The sequence below is a fragment of the Seriola dumerili genome, unplaced genomic scaffold (genome assembly GCF_002260705.1).
Source record: "Seriola dumerili isolate Sdu_G_001 unplaced genomic scaffold, Sdu_1.0 BDQW01000449.1, whole genome shotgun sequence".
Lineage (NCBI taxonomy): Eukaryota > Metazoa > Chordata > Actinopteri > Carangiformes > Carangidae > Seriola > Seriola dumerili.
In genome coordinates, this window is record NW_019174704.1 from 8,313,779 (window position 1) to 8,338,128 (window position 24,350).

At 38.2% G+C, this 24,350-nt stretch overlaps 2 protein-coding genes across 2 annotated transcripts; one reads left to right on the plus strand and one right to left on the minus strand.

Annotated features, from left to right (window-relative positions):
- Window positions 1-2,588: 2,588 nt before the first annotated feature.
- Window positions 2,589-12,776, minus strand: rexo2 (RNA exonuclease 2). Its single transcript, XM_022762498.1, has 7 exons — window positions 12,472-12,776; window positions 10,754-10,837; window positions 10,601-10,678; window positions 8,363-8,474; window positions 8,167-8,275; window positions 7,130-7,183; window positions 2,589-3,617 (listed from the first exon to the last, which is right to left on the minus strand). The coding sequence occupies exons 1-7, from the start codon at window positions 12,757-12,759 to the stop codon at window positions 3,485-3,487; spliced, it is 858 nt and encodes a 285-aa protein (XP_022618219.1). The 5' UTR covers window positions 12,760-12,776; the 3' UTR covers window positions 2,589-3,484.
- A 3,253-nt stretch (window positions 12,777-16,029) lies between these two features.
- On the plus strand, window positions 16,030-23,414 carry LOC111234396 (vasodilator-stimulated phosphoprotein-like). The gene is made up of 13 exons (XM_022762469.1): window positions 16,030-16,224; window positions 18,425-18,596; window positions 18,747-18,927; window positions 19,418-19,466; window positions 19,727-20,024; window positions 20,127-20,230; window positions 20,322-20,370; window positions 20,490-20,532; window positions 20,799-20,841; window positions 20,990-21,070; window positions 22,627-22,693; window positions 23,083-23,140; window positions 23,224-23,414. Exons 1-13 carry the CDS (start codon window positions 16,220-16,222, stop codon window positions 23,271-23,273), a joined length of 1,200 nt encoding a protein of 399 aa, XP_022618190.1. The 5' UTR covers window positions 16,030-16,219; the 3' UTR covers window positions 23,274-23,414.
- Window positions 23,415-24,350: the final 936 nt, after the last annotated feature.

The window sequence follows — 24,350 nt, forward strand, 5'->3', positions numbered from 1 at the left end:
AAAATGAAAATCTTCTAGTTTATGAAAAAAAAATGTTTTACATGGGTCTAAAATCCAATCTAAAATACATCAACTTATGCATGGTATTTTTTGTATTTTTGTCCTCACCTGAAAAAAAGTCATATTTGATACCCACAACTAAGATATACAGTACTTTATACAAGAACTATGAAAATCATTATATTCCCATTCCTTCTACATCTTGTCAAAAACTCCTGTGTGAAGTTTCAGGCCTCTGGGCCTAACCTTATGGGATCCATGGACTTTTGTCACTGCTCCCCATGCACCTTTCTTAAAAGAAAACTGTGGAAAACTGTGCTTTAACTCTAATCTGAAATATAAGTAAACATACTAGTATTTTGATGCCTCAAAGACCTATTGAAACGTTTCAAAAAAGTGCTGATCCTTCTCTTTCTCATACCTCATACATTTCCTTCCGCAGCCCCTCAGCTGTTTTCCCACCTCTCACAGCCTATTAGCATTGGCTCAGAAGTGCCCATCCCCCCTGACTTGGCCTCATTTGACGGGGCAGACACCTGTCTTCAAGCCTTGTCGCCTTGTCCAGAATGACTAACAGGGGCAGTAAGCAATAGTAGCTGTCCTCAATGTAGCGTTAACGCCATAATTTAGAATTTGCTCTGATTGCTCTCATTCCACTCCTTTTTTCCCCTGAATAACTGACTGAAAACATCTCTACACTGTCCTAAAGGAGTTTAAATCGAAAAAACAACTGGACTTGATTATTTGTCTGGGAAGACGTTTCACCTCTCATCCAAAAGGCTTCATCAGTTCATGTACGCATCTGACCAGGCTGGGACTGCTTTAATATTTATATTGCAAATTTGGATATAGTTTAGAAAGACACACACCTGTGTATATGAGGTCCCACTATTCACACTGCATGTCAGGACAAAACCCATGACATGAAGTCTGAGGAACTCTCTGTAGACCTTAATGACAAAACTCGAGAGGCTTAGATCAGGATAAATTTATAAAACCATTTTTCTAAAGCTTTGGGTGTTCCCAGGAGCACTGTGGCCTCAATAATTGTGAAATGGAAGAAGTTCAGAACCACCAGGATTCTTCCTGGTGTTGGCCGTCAGGAAGGTGACCAAGATCCCAACACACACTAATATAGCTTCAGAGGTCCTCTTCAGAGATGGAAAACCTGCTGAAAGGACGACCATCTCAGCAGCTCTCCATCAGTCAGGCCTTTATGGTACAAACTGCATGGAAGCCACTTTGAATAAAAGGTATGACAGACTGCTGGAATTTGTCAAACACGGGGAAAAAGATTCTGTGGTCTGATGACACAGAAATACAACCCTCCAAACACTGTCTGGCAAACTCCAGCCACTGCTCATATCACCTGGATAAAGCCATCCCTACAGCAAAGTATAGGGACAGGGAGACTGGGGAGAACTGAGAGAAGGGTGAATACAGTCAAAGACGGAGAGCTCTGTGAAGAAAATCTGCTCCAGAATCCACACAACCTGAGACTGGAATGACGGTCGATCTTTCAGCAAAACAATGATCTGAAGCAGACGGTCAAAACAACACTGGAGTGGCCATACATGACAAACTCTGACTGTACTTGAGTGACCCAATCAAAGCCTAGACTGAAACCCCATGGAACATCTGTGTAGAGACGTGAAGATGGCAGTTCATAGACACTTCCCATCCAATCTGACGGAGCTTTAAAGAATAGGCCAGGAAGAATGGGGTAAACTGCCCAAATCCAGCTGTGCAAAGCTTGTAGACTTACCCACGTGGACTGGAAGCTGTAACTGCTGCCAAATGGGCTTCTACAAAGTGCTGAGTTAAGTGTCTGAATAACATGAGATTTCAGTTTTTGATTTTTAATATATTAAAATTAAATCTACAACACAATAAAGTGAAGGGGTCTGAATACTTTCTGAAACTGCTGTAAACATGGTGCTGTCCAAAGTCCCATTCCCTCAATCTTGATCTCTCAGGGTGTACATTTGTTCAACAACTCTAAGAACAAAATCATTTATGTAAGACAGTATGCAAGATCACTATGAAGTAATTCATAAAACAACAGTCAACCAGCACAAAAAACTGCTTATGTCCTCTTCACTGCTACATATCACTCTGGCCATCATGTCATACTGTCTGTTCATGTCCTTAAGTGTTTGGTGCCATGTGTGTCTTTAGATGTGTGTTTTTGTATAGCCTGAGGCAATTCAGTTTTCCTGGAAGGGACAATAAAGATACTTTGAACTTTTGAACTCTTTGTGCACTGACAAGCTTTGAGGAATGACCAGCAAGTGTTTTAAACAAAGCAATACATCAGCAGACAAACATTATCACTGGATATCAGTTCATCACAGATAGTATTAAGTTTTATGTAAATTCTAAATTCTAAGTAAATTCTAAATTCTCCATTGGTTGAATTACAACAGTCCTGAACTTTTAACAAATCGTGAAAGGAAGAATAAAATAGCATTGCTTACATTTAAAACTATTAATACTTTTTATCTGTGAAAAAATGATCATGTGTACAATGTGAACTAAACTCTGGTTTTAATTAAAAAATGGTTTTGAAGATAACCTCAGTTAATTTTAACTTGAGTCATAGTTCTGTATCATTGTATTATTTGAATTGTTAATAACACATTTTCATCTGTCTAAATCCATTACATTCTCCATTTTCTAGTCATTTTTCATGTCTACCTCACTATCAAACAGGGCAACACACTGTGGTGTACTTCATAATATTCCAAGTTGCACACTGCCATCTAGTGTTTTTCCTATGGCTCTAATGCTGTGTCCCAAACACACTACCCATCACTGATATACTGTTCTGGCAGTTTGTAGGTAAAGAAAGTATTGTGTTGTACCATTTTGTAATAACAGTGATTAAAAATTATTTCTGTATTTGATACATGTTTACAGATGGCAATTGCACTTGAGCTTTAAAAGGCTACTGTTCAGAACTTGCGGAGTTAAACAACACATTTCATTGCATTGCACTGTGGGACAGTAGCATCCATCAACACAACACTCTACACACAATATATTTAGCACACATACTTAATATTTGTGTGTAATTTACTACATACGCCACACACTGTTGCATTCAGTATGTGTTTGGCAGATAGAAGTGTCACGGTATCTGGACAGTTTTCCCAGGAACCAGAGTTTATTTGGTTTCATTTTAAAAACAAGGGAAAATTAAAGTAACTCGAGACTAAAGAAATAATACAAAACTGCAACTAACAAAGTACATTTTCATGTTACAAAAAAATTTCTTTTAAATAAACTGTTACTAGAATCTTGCTATTTTTGATGAAACCTCTGATTTTAACTTTTGAACAATACTAGAACAAATGATCATTGGGCAGCTACATATGAACAGAAACTGAAATCAATGAAAACAGTCACTTAAATCACACTGAATGATGAATCTGCTTTCTTCAGGAAATACAGCAGCACAACATTGACACCTGCATAGTCTTATTCATGTGAGTTGACTTTTGTTGCTGCCTCCATTTTCTACAATCTTGCGCTTCTTCTCCTGTGTTGATGCTTTGAAGACATTGGCTCTGTAGTACTGCAGCTCTTTAATGCTCTCCCATATATCATCCAAGGCTCTGAAGGAGAAAACCAGAGTTTTGACTGTGTTCCTTATATAATGCATATTCCTGTTAACCTTAGGTTAACCTTAAGGATATTTCTGATTAATTTAAACTTGGATCTTATTTTCTCAGGTTTTGCTGTCAGTTCTGTTGGTTATGATAACAATGTACTTACAGAATCATTATTATTGTTAATAATTGTTTGTTCAATTATATTATTAATGAACATGGCAATTTTGCTAAAATGTCTGAGAAAGCAAAAAACATGAAAAACTGTAAAATGATCACCCAAACTGTCCATTATAAACATCCACCACAAGTCAGGTTTCCATTGTAGTTTTGCGCAAAAAAGACAACACAAGAAGTGATTTTTAAAAAATCACTTCTTGTGTTTTCATTGCGTGATGTTAAAAAAGCTGGAATTATATCACGAGAGGCGAAAACTTTACTACACATGATGACAGATTTCCAGCAGTCTGTCTCTCAGGCGGAACTGGCTCAGTTGGAAATGGGAGTGTTTCCATTTCAATTTTGTGAAATATCGCTTTGTCAAATAACTGTCTGAAAAACCAACTCATGCATTTTGCATTTTTTTTTTTTTTTTTTTTTTTTTAAATTCACGTGTTTCTATTCCATTTCCTACTTCAGCTTGGACCTCCTGTGCTTACTCTAGTTGTGCAGTTTTGTCTGACTGCTTGTGTTTTGTCCAAGTCTGACTTTATTGTAGTGGTGGCACTGCGGTCAAAGATCTCAGCAATTTCTTTGGTAAGCAGTGATGGGCAAGTTACTTGAAAACTGTAATCAACTATTCATTACTAATGACATCACAAGTACAGCAAAAACTATGTGTTACTTTACTTTCATTATTCAATTGCCAGCTACATAAAAAGTGCGTTTCAAAACTCCAAATCCTTCACACACAAGTTTCACCTATTCTATTTAACATATGTAGAAGCATAAAACAAGATGTTGCAGATTAGCGAGCAGGTGAATGTATGATTTGGAGGCGATACCGTAGCTAGCTTAGCCTTGGTGACAGCACATAGCCCTCCAGAGGTCCTGACCTCATAAGCCATTGACACACACCCCAACTTTAAAAAACAGAGGTGACTCCTGAATGTACACACCTCTTCCACTGGTACTGGCTTAACTAAAATCACCTTTTTTGATTTTCCATTGGGAATAAGTTTAGATGGTAGCTGGTACTTTTTTTGGTTTTGTTTTTTTTGTTTTTTTTTGGAATTGAGGCGATACCAAAAGGTGAGGTGAAAATACTTCAGACGACTGATTGGTCAGAGAGAATCATCTGTACTGCTCCATCATTGTGAGATGGGAGGCTCTGAACAAATCTGCCATTTTCAAACAGCCAAGTGACTGTACAACGCTCACTGTAGACTGTTATGTTTCTGTTAGTTATTGTTCTATACTTTTACTACGGCAACCCGTAAAACCAAGCGGTGGTCAACTGAGAAGGTGCAGATGTTTTTCTGTTTGATATTCCTTCAACATCCTCCATTGATCATGTGAAGATGATGTAACAACAGCTTTGTGCGTCANGAATAAGTTTAGATGGTAGCTGGTACTTTTTTTGGTTTTGGTTTTTTTTGGAATTGAGGCAATACCAAAAGGTGAGGTGAAAATACTTCAGACGAAGTTGCCGAATTGAGAAATACTATCTGCAGTGGAAAAAGAAGTACCTAGTACCAAAAGCGAGTCGAGTAGAGTGGAATTGAGTTGAGTCACTACCATGCGAGTCTGCCCACTGGCCACAGACCCCACACTGTTATGAACCCTCCATCAAACTCCCATAAAGACAGCAAACAAGCTGACCCCCAAATGTCAAACTAATGGAGCATTACTGTAACACGTTACCAAGTAATACGTTACTGCACAACATTGCTGGTGAGTACAATGTAATCATAATTGACAGCATCAAAGGCCAACACTACAAAAGATGACCAAGACCTCCAACTATTGTATTTCAGAGGTATCTCCTGAAATGAGCACGCTAACCAACTAGCCTCGACCCGACCCGTCCCGTCCCGTGCTGTAAAACCACTTTATGACACAAGATGCTGAGTGAGTCAGATTAGAGTCTAGTCGTTCCTCAGTCCCATGAAGAACAGCTTCTTCAGAGCTTGAAGCTACGCTACACCTAGACACCAGCTTCAGCTTCAGATACACCAGCTTCTGGAAAATGATCTTTATCTCCATCTCAAAGGGCTGCTCCCGACAAGAAACCATGTTCAACCGCAAAGAAAAGAAACAAAAAGCAAGTTAATCTTGGTGTTGCTTTCCACAGCTGGAGACAGCTCTGGACAAGTAAAGAGATGCGGTTTAATGCCGAGCTCACAACTTTTCTTTTGAACTTGTGTAACACTTAATGTTGGTCTTTGGTGAAAAGTATCATTCGTGCAACCAATGACAAATAGTACCAACAAACATTTCAAGTGGTATAAATGTATGACATGGACGTTGTCGACAGACGTTTTAACGTTTTAGTAGAATTTAGCGTGTTCCTGCTGGCTGTTGCCCAGCCAGTTGGTAGATTTAGGCTTATTTTGACTGTACATTGAGATTGTATGGATCCAGTAGACTGAGTGAACACACATCGATCTGTTCACCATACTCTAATCACTTTATATTACAGTTATGATATTGGGCAGGATTGAATTTATTTTGGCTTTGTCCGCACACAAAACAACTGTGGAGTAGTATGTCACGTTTTATTGCTGATCATATATATCCCCTATTTATATTATATTGGAAAAATGTATTGCTTGGAATCATTGAACTTGACAAGAGTCTCTACTCTCAATTTTTATGTGATCAATTTGCTTATTTTTTTTTAACCATATTCTATATTCACAAATCCAAATTCTTGAGCAAAAAGCTACATTTTCCAGAGCTGACAGCTAATATCAAACAATACATTTCCTCAATATCTGAATGTACAGACATATAACCAATTTAAGCTTTTAAAGACATTTATTTAAATATTTATTTTCTTATTTTTCTTGTTATCAACATTTAGTCCCCCTGGTATATTTTTACTTGAATTTGTAACTGTATGATTGTGATGTACACACAGTGTAGTTCCATTGTTGCGTCATTGGTCATTGTTATGTACACTTCAATAAAGTTGATTTACAATTGTAAAAAGTTTTTTTTTTTTTTAATTAAAAAAAATAAAAGCCTGTTACAATTTTAACAACAAATGTACATATAAATAATATATTGTTGTTTTCCCTATGTTCCTCATGATTTAATTAATTGGACGGGGGCGAAGAGATGAAATGATCCCCTCTATGAAAATGGAGCAAGAAGCACGATCATACATATTACACCTTTAACATGGACTTTATATTGTAATTTAATTTGTCAAACATTTCCATTCTTCAAATAAATTGGCTTCATTATTCTTTGGGCTGTGTATTTACTTCTTTTCAACAAAATATGTAATTTGCCCAGGGGTGGACAAACCTTTGCATACCACTGTAAATTGATTTGTTTTTCTTATTGTTTACCTGTGGCTGGCTTTCTTGTGAGGCACCATCTTGTATTCTTCTGGAAACCACCGTCTGAAAGTGTGTAGAGATCAAAAACGAACCCAAATCAATCTCCTTTTACATTGACCTTGTAATGTACAGTCACACTAAGAATGCTAATACTATTTTTGATTTCTTTTGATGTACTAGTAAATAGAGACAATCCAATCACTGCGTTACGAAACCTACTCAGCGATGCAATATTAAAACTGGGCCTTTGACATGCAAACTGATGAATGTTGGGCCCTGTTCAGACCTGGCATCAAAATTCGTCTCCAGTGTACACTTGTGATTGGATCTCACTTCCCTGCTCTATATTCACTATGTATGTGTTGTTGTTTTTACCCAGTGTTGTTTGTGTGTGCGCGCGTGTGACAGAGAGAGGAGAGAGAGTGGAGCAAGGAGGGGTTGAGCTAATCAATGTGCTGCTCACAGCTCTACGGTGAAATAAGGTTTTATCCATTTGAAATATTAAAATATTTTCCGTTCTTTATGAAACTGTGTTGGGACTAATCAGACAGTGGCAGAGGACACCAGTACAGTAAGCCTCTGAATGTGTGATCGTATCTCAAATGCATCCTCAATGTGTGTCGGCTGCCTTCACACCTGAACTTAGAGCTGTCCACTTGTGATCCGATCATCTGAGATTGATGTTAATGCCAGGTCTCAACAGGACCATAGAGAAGGTTAGGGATGCCACGATCATCCCCCCCCCCCACTGACACCGATCATCTATGAGTGAGATCGGCAGATCCACGGCCGATACCGATCATTGTTGGCATGCATTGCAGATGGCATACGTTATATCAGTCTCACACACGCCGGCACATATAACAAGGTGGGAGGTGGGTCTACACTACAAATAATGCTACAACAAATTCAAATACTTTTTCAGACAGACGGATATAATACCATCTGAACAAAACAGAGCACTGAGAGAGGTCAAAACTGAGAAAATTTCCACAACTCTGCACAACAGCAGATGAACTCTCAGACACACACACACAAACACTGGCCTGCAAATCTCCTTGATGGTGCTGACGTCAATGATTCTATAATGAAGGTGGTACATAAACTGTGGCATGTGCTTGTCCAAGAACCTCTTGTCGGCATGCACAGAGTTCCCTGCAAGAAGAGAAATCATAAGACATGAGTATGGGAGCCAAGTCAGTTGAGTAATAGTTCTGCTGCTTGTGCTAAAAGGTAACTCACCAGCAAGGGGACACTGTCCAGGCGGGGTGTGCTGTCTGACGAAGGACAGGAACTCATATTCTGCTTGTTCCAGGGTGATTTTACTGTCCCGTACAGCCTGAGTCAGTCCTGACTGAGACACAATTACACTGGCTATTTATAGTGCATTTAGAAAGTCTTCACACACATTCACTTTTTTTTTTTTTTTTTACTCTATGTTACAGTTTTATGCTAAAATAATATAAATTCATTTTTCCCCTCATCAATCTGCACTCAATATCCCATTATAACAAAGTTAAAACTGAATTTTGGAAAATTTTGCTAATTTATTAAAAACAAAAAAATATCACACTGACATAAGTATTCGGACACTTTATTCAGTATTTGGTTGAAGCATGTTTGGCTGTGATTACAGCCTCAAGTCTTCTTGGGTATGATGTCACAAGCTTTGCACATTTGGATTTGGGGATTTTATGCAGTTCTTCTCTGCAGATCCTCTGAAGCTCTGTCAGGTTGAACAGGTACCACTGGGTGGATACCATTTTCAGGTCTCTCCAGAGATGTTGGATTGGGTTCAAGTCGGGGCTCTGGCTGGGTCACTTAATCACATCGACAGAGTTGTCTTTAAGCCACTCCTGTGTTGTCTTGGCTGTGTGCTTAGGGTCATTGTCCTGTTGGTGAACCTTCTGGCCAGTCTTTCCCTATACCCTCACCAGTCTCCTTGTCCCTGCTGCTGAAAAACACGCCCAAAACCTGGTGCTGCCTCCGCCATCCTTCACGATTGGGATGGTATTGGGCAGGTGATGAGAGGTGCTTGGTTTCCTCCAGACATGATGATTAGAACTGTGGCCAAACAGTTCAATCTTGGTTTCATCAGACCAGAGAATCTTGTTTCTCACAGTCTGAGTCCTTTAGGTGTTTCTTTTTTTTTTTGCAAACTCCAAGCAGCTTTCGTATCGTATGGCTGCTACATGTTCAACTGAGCAAGCAGCTAAGTTCACAGACAGCATTTTGAACATGATTGTGACAGACATGCGCTCGCTGTCTATGAAGGATGAAGGCTTTCAGAAGATGAAAGATAATATTAGATGCAGTTTAAGCAATAAAAATGTAAATTATTCTTAAAAGGAAACCGATTCCTTCCCGCTTTCTTTTCTCTTGTTTATATTTTCTATTGCTCTTTAATGAGTATTACATTTTATTTGAAAAGTATTTCTTGTCCGCTTACTTGATTAATCGATAGAATAATCGGTAGAATATTCCATTACTAAAGTAATCAATAGCTTATAGCCCTAATTCTTACATCAATCTGCTGAAATTAAATATATTTACATTTTAGATTCTGGTAAATTTTTACATGATAACATGATGCATCTTGATTGGTACATGACAACAGACTGCACCTTAAAACATGTCTTTTTTAATTTATATCAAAAGGTGAATAATTTATGATTTTCATGCCATTTGTGTTATTTTCTTGCTTTTTATTTATTTGTAGACATCAAATCCCTCAATGGCCTTTGTGCCCTAAAAACATTTGTGATACCAAAGGCCAAATAGACTTGCCCCTAAAATGTCAAAATTCCTAGCCTGGTGTGGGCTCCAGGCTGCTAGTTTACATAAAGTACCTGGTGTAACGAAGGATGAACTACAAGCTAGTCAGTCAAAAACAGTGCATTTCTCCACCTGTATGTGATGGACTTCGGAAGAAGTTTCAAACAATCACTCGTGTTTTCACCTTTACATTGCAAAAGACTGAACCACACTTTTGAACTTTTAGTTCTCACCTTTGTATCTAAGAAATGGGTCTGTGTGTGTGTTTTCACTGCATGGTGAGCTGCCCCTCACACACACACAAAGGCTCCGGTATTCTGGATGGGGATAGATGACCGTCTAATTCAGAAATGGAGTTGGTGAAATAAAATGTCCTAGATAACAAATAGGAAACTATTTTCTTAATTTCTCCAGTACCGAGAGCAGAACCGATATTGACGGAGCTTATCAATACTACAGTCTTAAATAATTTATATCAGGGGCCCGTCTAATACCGTCTAAAGCCACTCACCCTATGCTTTTCAGAACATCTGGGAAGATTAATAAAAACGGATTGCAACTGCAGTTACAAACATCAAACACAGAGTACCGAGAAAACAAGTACTAGAATTTTGTCGGGAGGCAGCAGCTTCCCAATTATCTATGCAGGAAAAACCCTGGTTTTGAGTAGTTTAACTTGCACTATAAGTTACTTAGGCAGCTTACCTTTCCATGATGCTCCTTACACCACTCCGACATCCCTTCCAGCAACTCATCTGGCTGGTTAATTATCAAGTTGGGTCCCTATGACCGAGAACAGATGAGTTTAATTTACACAACAGACGACAACAGGCAGTCCCATGTTTAAGTTTATGTTACCTGAGCCAAAATGTTGAGGTCAGAGTCTGTGATAATGCATGCCATTTCAATGATCTGGTCCTTCTCAATGTCGAGACCTGTCATCTAAAAATAAATAATACACAAGGACTTAGCTCTCTAGCTGTGCCATTCAGACATTTTGAAGAGCAAGCATGAAAGAAGAAAAAAAAATTGTACCAATCAGAACTTTAACTTTGAGCCTGCTGTCACATATTACAGTGTTATAAAATGTGAAATTATGTGACACTGTAGTTGCCTACAGGAGTGAAATAAATGCTGGTTGATGGACCAAATGTGTGATGTCTACAAGTACAAAATAATGTTAAGTGGTGTTGCTGTATTTATTGCAAAGTTCAACTAAAATCACATCTAGTCATCCTTTTTGGAATTAGATATGTCATTAGATCTGTATTATTAAAAGGTGCTATATGTCAGTATTTTAACTTAAAACATTCAAAAATTTGCTAAAATTATCGACAGAATGTGAAGTTTTAACAGTTTTGATGTCATGTCATAGATGTCCATGTATTGTACTGCAGAGATATCTACTGACGTTAGCACCAGCTAGCCCCAACCATCCCCGTCTCAGACTACCACTTTGTACCCAAAGAGGCAATAGTGAGTCACTGTTAGGGATGGGTACCGAGCCCCGGTATTGAACGGGCCCCTTGGCAGTGATTTTAAAGAGTTAGGACCACACCAACATCTAATCACACCTAAGAGACATTTGCAACTACCTTGACTTGCTGTTTAATGGGCTGTTGCTGCAGCCAATTAGCTATCTAACCTGCAAAACAGCATGTGCTTTTCCACAGTGGAGTGGATGTTTGTTTGATCACTAATTGAACAAGCTATGGTGCAGGACAAGATACATGTTCATATTTGAAACCAACTGTGTAAGTATGGCCCTGTTCAGACCTGCTATTTACATCTGCCTCATGTTACCCAGTCACAAGTGGCCAGCTCTAAGTACAGGGGTGAACACACCCAAGACGCATTGAGGAGGAATTTGAGATCCCATTGCTCATTGTAACTTTTTTTGTGACTTAAGATCTAATGTGTGTTGTTCAGATTCTGTGGCTCTTGTGTAGCAAGCTGCTGTCTGGGATCAGTTTGATTGACATTAATAGGCCTACTTCAGGCAAAATGTAATTGGCTAAATTGAAATAAAGTCTTCATCTACATAGACAGCTAGGGGAACAGAATTCCATTAAATTAATGGTAAACTAAGGGGTTATTATGACACTGAAAAATATAAAATATAAATTTCTCCCTAATGGTGTCTATTCTTTTTTAAACAAGAACACAGGATAAGTGATCTTAGAGCAGTCAGGTACGCTGTAGCAGACAACTACTTGGACTATAAAGATATTTCCCTCATCCATGAGGTGTTGCATTCTGATGGACTATTCACATCATCTTGAAGTAATATACTATGAGCTGGACTCTTGATGTACAAATGTGTAAATACTTACATTCATGAGCCTGCCAGTCTGTGTGGCTTGCAAAGTCAGCTAGAATGCAGATTTTGGCTCCCATTTTAGCCAAACCTTACCGTCCTTTACTGTCCTCACGCATTTACAAACAAGCTAGTTATTTAACGTTATACCGACACCCCTGGTTAGCTTGGTGTAGCCTTTGCTAATTTTAGCAAACCTATATACAGGGGCGATTAGTTAACTATACTGCTACAAGCTGGGATTTATCTTGTGACTTGCCTCCAGGTCCACCCAAATCATTCTCTGAGACATCGAGGTAGACGACATGTTGATTCTTCTGGACACCTGAACGTCAAAACCGAAGCTGACTCTAGAAGCAATGCCGGGGCCGGATCCGGGAGCAGTAAATGGATTTATTACACTGGTAAACGGTACGTTTTTGCGCAAAACACTAATGCAGTTTGAATGATACGCTGCCTTGGTAGACCGGGGAACGAGCTTTCTACTCCTGCAAAGAAACCCCAAGCGAGTGAGGGACCATACAGAGGTCCGCAAAAACAGTGACATCCTAGGCCGACTTTCGATCTGAATTGTCGTGATTTTTCAAATCATCTTCTTCTTCTTCTTCTTCGTCTTCTTCTTCTTCTGATTTAATTGTCGGTTGCTAATCAGCTCTCAGATGCATTACCGCCATCTACCGGACTGGAGTAGGTGACGTTAGATTGGCAGGGGAAAAAACAACTAAATATTCTTTATCAACCAGTGTTTTCGAGATACTTAATTAGATGACTGAACATTCCCCCTGATGAAAGTAGGTTCCCAACAGTGCATGTTAGCTTAGCCTTCACTAATGTTGATCTCAGAGCTTTCCTTTTGAAGTTAAAAGTATTGCTAAAACCTAAAGGGAGCTAGTCCTATCCTTTCACCTCACAAACATTGGTCCTTTGAGCCGGATAGCATTATTCAGGATGGAGTCAGATGAAGAGATGTATCCTGATGTGAGGCCTAAACGCCAAACACGTTGACCTACCAGATTTCAGGACTTCAAGGTGGACTGCGTGGGAGATCATCACAGAGACCTGTCACAATGGGGCCTAACGTCCCCTCCCATAGAGCAGAGTGTTTCTCCCCCAGGAGGGCCTGATACCTTACTGCTCTACTGCAGACAGGAAACTCTCCAGGACAGTTTGGGCTCTGTTGTTCGTTGCTACACTCAGGTAAAGGAGGAGCCGTGAAAACCCATCAATACCACCATGCACAACCACTCTCTATCTGCACACGTTAAAAAAGTGCTTTTGAGCTATTCTGCAAGAGGTAGGATGAAAACAGTGAAAAGATGATGTGGGTTATACTACTGTATAAGTTTATGGTTCCCATCAATATGCCAAAGGCTGTTGGGAGCTGGAGCAGAGTAATGTCTTTGCCTTAAGGTTCGTAGTGACAGCCTGCGCATCTGTACTGAGGATCCACTCGTCTTAATGATGCCTGCACACAGTGCTCTAAAAAAGGAAATACATTGATATATGCATCATACATTGTCCACAATTAGATCATATTTGGCATCTTTATCATAAAGTTGCATACCAGTATATTACTTTTATATTTCATATAAACAATGAATATGCGCTTTCTAATAGCATTCTAACTTAAGGATAATTAGTACCTTTATCAATAAAAAGGAAAATATCTTTGATGTAATATGCTGCTCACTCTGCTGTCTTTGTTTAGTAACACTGTAGAAATCAGGCAAGTATTCATACTTTTGATAAAAACTTGTCATGATCTCAAGTGACCCGTTATCATCTTGTAGCCGGTGCTGGGGTAGAGGTGCTGAATGTCAGTCACCATCACGTCCAACTCCTTGTCACTGATACTATTATTCAAGTCTTCTCACCTGAGTACACAGAAAGTTTCCCCGTTATTAGTGTGACAAGAGGTGTTACTACAGCTACTGTATCCCAAGTCAAGCAGGGCAATGATTCAGACAGACTATTCATACAGACAGAAAAGCGTTCATGGAGTGAATGTTAATGTATTTCTTTAACATTCTAGATATTTACTCTGTTTTCTTTGTCAAAGTTGAAATTCTTGATCAGACTTTTTACTGTTTCATTTTGCATTGCAAGATAGATAATGAAAAGACTGATCATCTATAACATATGTTTAACTGTACACATGTTCTGAATTTACAATGTTTCACATAAAGTATCTTTGGGGGTTTGCGTGCGCTGAGTCCATGTTTTTGGCCAGATTGTACTGAAACGGGTATAGTATGGACCCAAATGCAGCACACAACTGGATATAGTTTGTAATGGCCTTTATTTATATATATGGAAACTGGAAACTGAGAGTGCTTACCTTTGTTTCCTTAATGAATTATGAACCAGACATTCAGCAGGCCCATGTGCATAGGGGATATAATGTCATTGACAGTCCAAATGACACGGAGTGTTACCATATTAAAATTACATATTTCTCTCCGTTTTTGAATTACTGGAAACATTTGGGTAGCATTTGAAGTCAGCCTAGTAGAGTAAAAGAAACTGCTTGATGAAGGAGGATATGCTATGTTCTTTGTTCTTTGTAGGACACCACAGAAATTACAGTTTGCCCGCAAGGCTTCTTACATGTACACGTATACACACACACACACACACACACACACACACATACACACACAATATATATATATATATATATATATATATATATATATAGACATACATGATGTAGTTGAATGAGGTCTGGAGGAAGCATCTAAACAGATAGTGCCCAAAACCTAGACAGTTAAATAAAAAAAACGAACAGAGTTTCAAATAGAGTATTCTGAAATGCACTGGCATTGGCAAGAGGCCAAGTATGCAAATCTATCACTGACAAAAAACCACTGACTCAGTGAAAAAAAAGGCAAGATAACAAATTGCATGTTTTATAAAGGTGTGTTCCTATGTTTCTGAATTGATGCTTATTCAGTCCCTTAGCAGCAAAAATAATGAAGTTTCCAGTTCTTCTTTCACTGCTGCCACAGCACAGCAAAAGTGAAGTACTACTTAATGGTGCCGTGACAGAGTCTGGGGGATAGCACATTATACTTTGTTGTAGAGTAACAAAAACACTCTCTCCAGTACAAACATATGTGATTTCTCTTAAAAAAAAAAACTTGACTGAATACATTTGCTATATTCATAAGAGTCGTCACGATTGGACTCTTTGTTCTAACAGGTTCAAATTGTGGAATGACTCAGAACATGTGGCTTCAGTTTCCCTTCACTATCCCTGATCCAGATACAGCAACATGTATATTTACAACTTATACTGCTACTGCACCTGCTACTTTTACTACCACTGCTGCTGCTTCTACATCTAATTCTACTACACCACTGAATCTAGTTTTCTGTCCATTTTAACATGTTCAGGGTAAAACAGTACCCCATACTGCTTCTGCTGAATAATATTGATACAATAATTACTGTTTGCTTTGAGCCATGAAATACAATAACATTGTAACATCTGTGGTTTAGTGCTACTTTCCCTGCTGCTTGTTTTGCTGGCAGCAGAGAAAGTTGCAATGAACCACTGCATGAGATGCTCCCATCTCTTTATCTGAAATAGTCTAAATAAACATCTGAAGAGGTGTCATGACCACTGCAGGTGTAGTGAATCTTGTTGTCTTCAGCCGGCAACACGATGGAAAGGACAAAGCAGACAGAAATCAGAGCTATGCCAAAGGAAGACGCAAAATGGGGGAGGTTTGAAAGTGAGAATTTAAAAGAACGCGTGAAGGAGACAAGAACAGGAAGAGAGAAAAAAAGGGTTGAGGTAATGAGAATACAAAGGCAGAAGTGCAAGTGGTTAGTGCTGAACAATGTTATGAGAGAGAGCAATGGAGGTGTGCAGGAAGACATGACAGCAGGATTGATTCAATAGACAACAAATACTTGTGAGAGGGAAGAGGAAGCAATTTAGGTTTATGAGAAGAAACCGATAACGTTGACAAAGCAAGTGAAACTTTGGGTACAACTGAAATATGAGGTGAGTCATTTTTCTAATTACAGACGATGAGAATTCACTTAAAACTTTAAACTCCCGAGTCATTTTGAATGGCTCACATATGCATAAAGACATGCAGAACAGTACTGCTGCCTATCAACTTTACGCTCTTCACAAGCTCTTTAGCTCTGACTACTTTTCCCGCTGTCTCAAAGCATCTGGAGCTCGTAGCAGGTATTTTGTTTTCACAGTTGTCACACAGAAAATGAAAATATCTGTCTCCTTTGGACAGAGCATAATATTAAATCCTAAGAAAGATTTTAAGGCGTCACAATCTTGAAAAGTTAGTATATATCAGTGACAGGTGGAACATTGTAGTCCATATAAGGTAGTGCTGTACTGAGCACAGGAAGTGGTTTAGATATGAAAACCTCTTAAGCAGGAAGTAAAGATTTCCCACAGGCTGCAGATTTTGCAACAGCAAGTAAACTGAAAATAACTCAATGTTAAAGTGCCTCATATGAAAATAAGTATGTGCAACACTGCCAGAAACGTTTTTGTTCTGTTTTCTCTTTCTTACATCTGTCTGAAAACATTCAAATGAATACAATTCAAATACAGATCTTTGAAATCTTTTATAATCAGTGTGTTCGTATGTGTGTATGTGTGATTGAAAAGCACAAAATGCATAGAAAAAAACACACGATGAATGTGAGTGAATGGGTAAATGTGGCGTGTGGTGTAAAGTGCTTTCAGTGGTGGATAAGACTAGAAAAGCTCCATATAAATGCAGTTAATTTGCAGATTCATATTTTACATACAAAGCATATGATGAATATATGATGCACTGTTCCAGATTATACTCATTTGTACACAGTTAGAATAACAATAAGTATAAAAAATTTGCTGCTTATATGTATTTATCAGTAATAATCATCAAATAATACTTTCAATGCTTCAATTTTTTGATGACACTTTACTGATTGTCCTTATTTTTAATTTTGTGAAACCGTAACTGATTAATGGAGGGTCTTTACATTGTTGTATTAATACTCGCACAGTATTTAACTCCTGCCACTACAGGTCTCTCAATCAAAACGATAACAAAAGACATCATGTGACATCATGAAATAGCGGGGGGTCAGGGAAGTTGTTGTTTTCACCACCATTACCATAAGCTTCTCCTGGTTTGGATTACTTCAGTGTCAGTTGTTCAGGAAATCAAACAGACTCTGTGATTACAACCATTAAAAACACTGAATAAAGCAGTTTCACATTTAATGTCAGTGTTTTACCGAAGCTGTACGGTGGACACAAGACATCAGGGAAGGGGTGGGAGCTGAGATAGCTGCTAAGATGTGTTTTGATTGTTTCTCTGATAACCTAGGGGATATAATGTCAATGACAGTCAACCAAATGACACGGGGTGTTACCATATTAAAATTACATATTTCTCTTCATTTTCGAATTACTAGAAACATTTGGGTAGTATTTGGATTTTTGAGTACCTAACTCAAAAAAATATATAACATAGGTCTAGTCATTTTTAGACATTTTAATGTGGAAAAGTTACATATCACAAGTTTTAGTAAAGGATCTCAGTACGTCAGTCCTTCGCTATGTCAAGTACAACAAAATAGTGACCTATATCTGATCATGAAAGACTTTTCATTCAGTTTACCATACAATACCATATTTGCTTTGAGGAAAAAAAAACCCTTTTCATTGAACAAAAAAGGGAAAAGGAATCCATCACATGTTTGATCACATGCCAGGAACATAAACGTTTGTCTTAGAACTGAGATTTGATATAATTTGATATTTACAACTGAAAGCTTGTCTTGTGTTTGAACGTCATTAACACAGAATAGTAAAAAAAGAAAATCATGTTTGGATATATTATTTGGTAGTAATTAAACTATATTCAAATGTAGCTTATCAATAACACATTTACTTCATATATCATATTTCTCTCCCTTACATAACAGTATATTAGTTTCTATTAACAATAAAACATATTGACATCAGTATTACTTTGTATCGAAAATCAAACTTTTTGGTATCACATATCCTTTTGAATATACATGGTTTACCTTTTTAAAACTAGTTGGCCTCTACTCATCACACATCACATCACATCACACTACACATTTATTGTGTTGCTATCCACTTCCTTCCACCCTGTGGTCCTTTTCTTCTCGGCATCTTGTCACGTTTCTCTCATCATCTCTCCCTTCAACAGTGAGTCCAGTATTTGCCAGGTGAGGGCAACAGTTATGCTGTACAATGACTCCAGCAAGCGTTGGGTGCCAGCAGGATCTGAGAGTCCTTCCTTCAGTCGCGTCCAGATCTATCACAACCCTGCGGCCAACACCTTCAGAGTGGTGGGCCGCAAACTGCAGGCCGACCAGCAGGTATATAAGAATCTAATTGTAAGAAGGTATAAGAGGGTATAAGAAGGCCTCTGACTAAATTCATTGTAAAGGTGTTCATGACATTGTAACCTATGACCTCAAAGTCAATCCTCAGTAGAGTCACTATCCTGTGCTTCCTGTTCATGCAAGGTGGTGATCAACTGTCCCATTATCAAAGGGACGAAGTATAATCAAGCCACACCAAATTTTCACCAGTGGCGAGATCCCAAACAGGTGTGGGGGCTGAACTTTGGCAGTAAAGAGGATGCTGCTCTGTTTGCTAAGTCCATGATGCATGCATTAGACACTCTCAATGCACCGGCGAGCACAGGTAAACAAAGTAATGAAAGACAGCACATGAGGTCCAGGTTGGCCAGTGTTAGGTGTGTCTGTATCTCATGCTCTAATCTTTATACTATAAAATCATGAATAGGTCACAAGAAGATTGTTCCTTTTTGTTATAGTCCTGTAGTCACGTATTGCTGTGTGATATGACAATAACATGTTCTTTGAAAATACATACATTATCCAGCAGCATGTTAAGTGTTAAAAGATGTGTTAACAATTATTTACAGTTAGTGACAAATGTCAGTCATCCCCATTGTTACTGTAAACTAAAATCAAATATGCTTTTAGAAAATTATTTGAATTGAAATAACTGTGCACATAAAATTTAATCAACACCTAATACAATGTATAATATGAAAATATGCTGTAAAGATGAATGTGAGGCTGTAGTGTAGACTACAAACCCTGACTACTTTACTTTCTTTTGGTTCAGTAATCCTCCAATTATACACAAAATAAATGTTTTTGCTCAGGCCCAGCTCAGAATGGACCCTCTGCACAGGAACTGGAAAACCAGAAAAGGTACTGTTCATTAGAAATGATATTAACACTGCAACTCACGTGTCCTTCATCAGTAGTTGCTGTCTTGGACTTCAACTATTGGTTTATACAATTTTCAGAAAATAGTGAAAAATGCCACAGATAGATTGATAGATTAAACACAGCAATGTTAATGGGAACAAGCTACTGCAACAGGCTGCCACTAGTTTCCCAAAGCCTGACTCTCAGCTGTGAAAGAAGCCTAATATTAAATTATGAATTTTCTGTTGCTCTGTGGCCAGACTAGAGCGTCAGAAGCAGGAGCAGCAGGAGAAAGAGCGTATGGAGAGAGAGAGGCAGGTCTCCAGTTCTGCATCTGTCCCTCCTGCTCCTCCTGCCCCACCCGCCCCACCAGCACCCCCACCACCTCCAGGCCCACCACCTCCCTCTGGACCTTGCCCACCTGCACCTCCACCACCTCCTCCTGGGGGCATGGCCCCACCTGCACCACCCCCACCCCCTGCAGGAGGAAGCGGAGGTGGAGGGGCAAATGATCTGGCTGCAGCTCTGGCAGGAGCCAAACTGCGTAAAACAGTCAAGGTAGGGATGGTATGATTTTGGTGTCCATGTTCTTGTAAGTGACAGACTGTTAAAGTCGTCCAATGGGCCAAAAACTTAGTGGATGTGCTTTTGTGTATCAAGGATGAGGGAGGAGCAGCAGCCCCAGCCCCCAAACCAGCAGCCTCATCTGGTGGAGGCGGAGGAGGTGGTCTAATGGGAGAAATGAGTGCCATCCTTGCTAGGAGGTAAGTTATTATTTAGACATATAAGATAGATATCTGTGATGATTTGATATTAGGGACTTCTGAATTCCCATAATTCAACTGTATTAAATAGGAGGAAAGCTGCTGACAGTCCTGCTGCTAAAAAGGAAGAACTTAGTAATGTAAGTTTCCTAAGTCATTGATTTCATGGTTATTGGATTTTCTCTCATTATTCTGTAGTATTTGTAGAATGACCAGTAAAATGTAAGATATGAGCAGATGATAACTTGTTTGTCTGCAGGAGGAGTCTGACTCCTCAGCATCAAAATCCTCAGCACCAAGAGGTGAGTAACATTACTGTCACCGCTTCTACAGGATTATAATAAAGAAGAATAAATTATTAGTATATCTCCATCGTGACATTACATAATACTGTGAAAAAAAATATTTTTAAAATTCTAAATGTGCTACTTAATTATTTATCCTTTGTCAACAAACAAAATTTTAGTTTAATTTTACAATAATATACCACAGCATAGCATGGTATGAAGAAATACATTTTATCTTATGGCCGTGTGCTGTAATAATTCAAATAATCATATTTCACCAGAAATCAAGGAAAAGTCCAAGGAAACATCTGCCACTATGCCAAGGTAAGAGACTGATCCTTCAAGCTTTCACTATCTATACAACTATTACACAGACACCTACAAGTTCAAAAACCCAATCAGTGGCTGTTCTGAAAGGTCTGCATGTCTTTTTTTGACATTTCTTTTTTTTTCTTTTTTTTTTTTGCAAAAGGCCCAGATCTTTAACCAACAATCAAAAGGACACCAGCCCAAGTTCTCCCTCCTCTAACTCATCCACTACCCCAGTGTCCAGGTAAAAATTCCCTCCACTGTCCTCCACTGTGGTTTCAGAAGGCATTCAGAACCCTTCAGTCCGGCAAAGTTCATTCTGTTGTGGATTTAATTGTAAATTCAAAGAAACTGCCATTATTGCCCATTAACATACAGTCAATAATCAATAAGTCAATTTTTGGCTTCATTCATCCTTCCTTCATCTCTGACCAGTCTCCATGTCCCTGCTACTGAGAAGCCCCCACGATGCATGATGCTGCCATGCTTCACAGTAGGGATGGTGTTAGCAAGGTGATGAGCAGTGTCCGGTGCTCGGAACAAAGGGTTTAGATTTTGTCTCATCAGACTAGAGAGTCTTTTTCTTCACACTCTGAGATCTTTAAAAGTTTTATGATAAACTTCTGTCTCTGCAGAGGACTTCTGAAGCTATTATAGTGACAGTTGGGATCTAGGTCATGGTTGTTCCAAACTTCTCCCATTTCACAATTATCGAAGCCACTGTGCTCCTGAGCTTTAGAAATGGTTTTACACCCTTTCTCTGATCAATGCCTCTCAACAATTTTATCATAGATCAGGTCTACAAAGATTTCCTTGGAGTTCATGGTCTTTGTCCTGACGTGCAGTGTGCATTGTGGGATCTTATATACACAAGTGTAAGTCTTGATAAACTCTAAACAGTCAATTCAGTTCACCACAAGTGGATTCCAGTCAAGTTGTAGACACATCTCAAGGATAATTAAAGCAAACAGGAAGCACTTGATGACAGGGTCTGAATAATTTTGTAAATGAGAGGTTTCTGTTTTTGTTTTTTCTTTAAATTTGGCAAAAATTTCTAAAAACATGTTTTCACTTTGTTATTATGGATTATTGAGTGTAGACTGAGGAGGGGTCTGAAGGCTTTCTGGAGCTACTATAGTCCTGAGATGCTTGTGTGCTGCCTACAGTTTGAACATGGAAATGAGCTCTGCATGGGTTCTACTGCTGTTTTCATCTGATGTGCTGCTTTTGCAAATCACTCACTCCAAGAAATGAAACGCTTGAAATTTTGTGATTCTTCTCTGTTATTATAGCATAAGACTTTTAAGCTGCTGAGGTGACCTTCAGTGTCTTGCTTCACTTCAACATGTTGCCATGACAGTGTCTTGCAACTGAATTGAGGTTTTGCTCATGAAATCTGACTATCACAACAATAATGAGTATTGACAATAAACTCCAGTCAATAAGCAGAAGTGGACATTTTGAAGGTACTTAAATTATACTCACCACAGGAACTTTGCTCAAATGGCTTTGTAAAGACTTGAGGAAGTGGTATCTCTTACTGAAACACAAACTGTTTTTGGGACGATGGCAGATGATCCATTCTAAACACTGATTACATTTACTGTATAACTGTTCGCTGCTTTTCTGTTTCCCTCTATGTCTCACTCTCCTGAGAGTTCCTAATACCTTTTATAATATACTTTTTGTCTGTCTGAAACAAAGTATGATGCCTCTGCTGGCCAGCTCTATAAGGCCTCCTTAATCTCAAGGAATACTGTATGTTTTAGTTGAATGTAAAAATGTATTTTTCCATTTTAGGATGAAGGTGGAGAAAAGGAATTCAGATGGCGCAGGAAATTATGTTGATATGGATCAAATCAAACAGGTTGGTCCCTCTATCTGTACTTGAACAAGAAACAGCTCTAAAGTCTGTAAAGTTATGTGTTATGACTTTCTCAAAGCAGAATATTTATTTTTAAATTAATTTAAAAAAAAATACAATTTCTTTCATGGGAAATTATGTGGCTTTTGTTTGTAATGAACAGAGATGGTAAAAACAATGTTATGTTGTAAGGTTCTGCATGTGTTTCCTGTTCACAGTGAACTGCAAGCACCAGGAAGTAATGACATCAAACCACAGACTCTCAGTATTAGACATAATGCTCTGTCCAGGATTCCATACTGTGATTTTAATTATGAAGCAGGATTTATCAAGTAAGAACTTTGTAATAACTTTGTAATACCAAGGTCTTGTGTGTATCTGCGTGTTTGTAGGAAATCCTTGAGGAAGTGAAAAAAGAACTTCACAAAGTGAAGGAGGAGATTATCACAGGTAAGGTCCAGCTTGTGGAACTCTATTAATATTTGGAGAATGATTTTGTGTTACACCTGTATATTACTGTTTTTCTTTTCAAGTGCTGATCAAGGAGCTACAGAGTGCACAACTCAAAGGTGAAGACTCTTGAGCTACTGAGGACTGGAATATAAAAATATAAAATACTTTTTTTTCATTCAGTGCTCAGGCAATTTCATATTTTTACCCAAGAGAAATCATATGTTATTTTTACAAAGTCAAAACAGGCAACAACAATAAACTGATTTGTATGTATTGTTGTGTTTTCTTCATATTTTCCAGTGGTACCATTTGAAGTCTGACTGATAATGGATTTTTTAGTATATATTATATATATATATATATATATATACGTAAATTAGCCTTGATACCAAATACTGACTTCTTTTTTTTTTTAACTTTAACTGATGTGCCTGTCATCATCAGACTTCCTCCCTACTGTACCGTCCCACCTCCTGTCCAGCCAATTAAATATTCATAAGGTTCAGCTGAGGTTATGTAGAAACTCCAACTTTCCCCCATCCTAGATTTGTGTACTGCTGTGCTTATTTATGTACTCACATCTGTAGAAAATAACAGCTGGGTGTAATATTGTTCCATTTATGGAAGAAGTCCTCTATAAATGTACTCAATTACAAGTAAAGTAAGTCTTGCATTAAAAGTACATAAGTGTTATTGCCAAAAAAGTAGTGCATAATGGGTGTCAGAATGTTAATTTATTTGATATGATTATTGATGTATTAAAGTGTGAGCAGCATTCAGTGTTATAGCAGGTTGAGGTGTTCAACATTTAAATATTTACTGTTAGTCACCAAAATGTATTTAAAAAAAACTGAAAATTAGTTAATATCTTTGAACAAAATCAACATTTTACATGTAAACTAATCAATTTTCCATGCATTTCAATGTATTGTTCTGATAAAACTGATTTGTCCTTAAAAAAGTTCCAGCATATCACAAAAAGCAATGCTTTTCAACACTTAGCTGAAGCATTAGACCTAAGCAGCCATTCTCTAATCACTGAGTGCAACCAAGCAAAATTTCATTTTGGTTTCATACCCAAAACAGAATAAAGTTAAGTAAAATAACACTTACAAAATGCAAATTCATAACTTAATTACTGTATTAGATTCAATTTAATTCTGTGTTTTTTTTCTGTGTTCGCCTTGTAAGCTTGCCTCATGAGCCT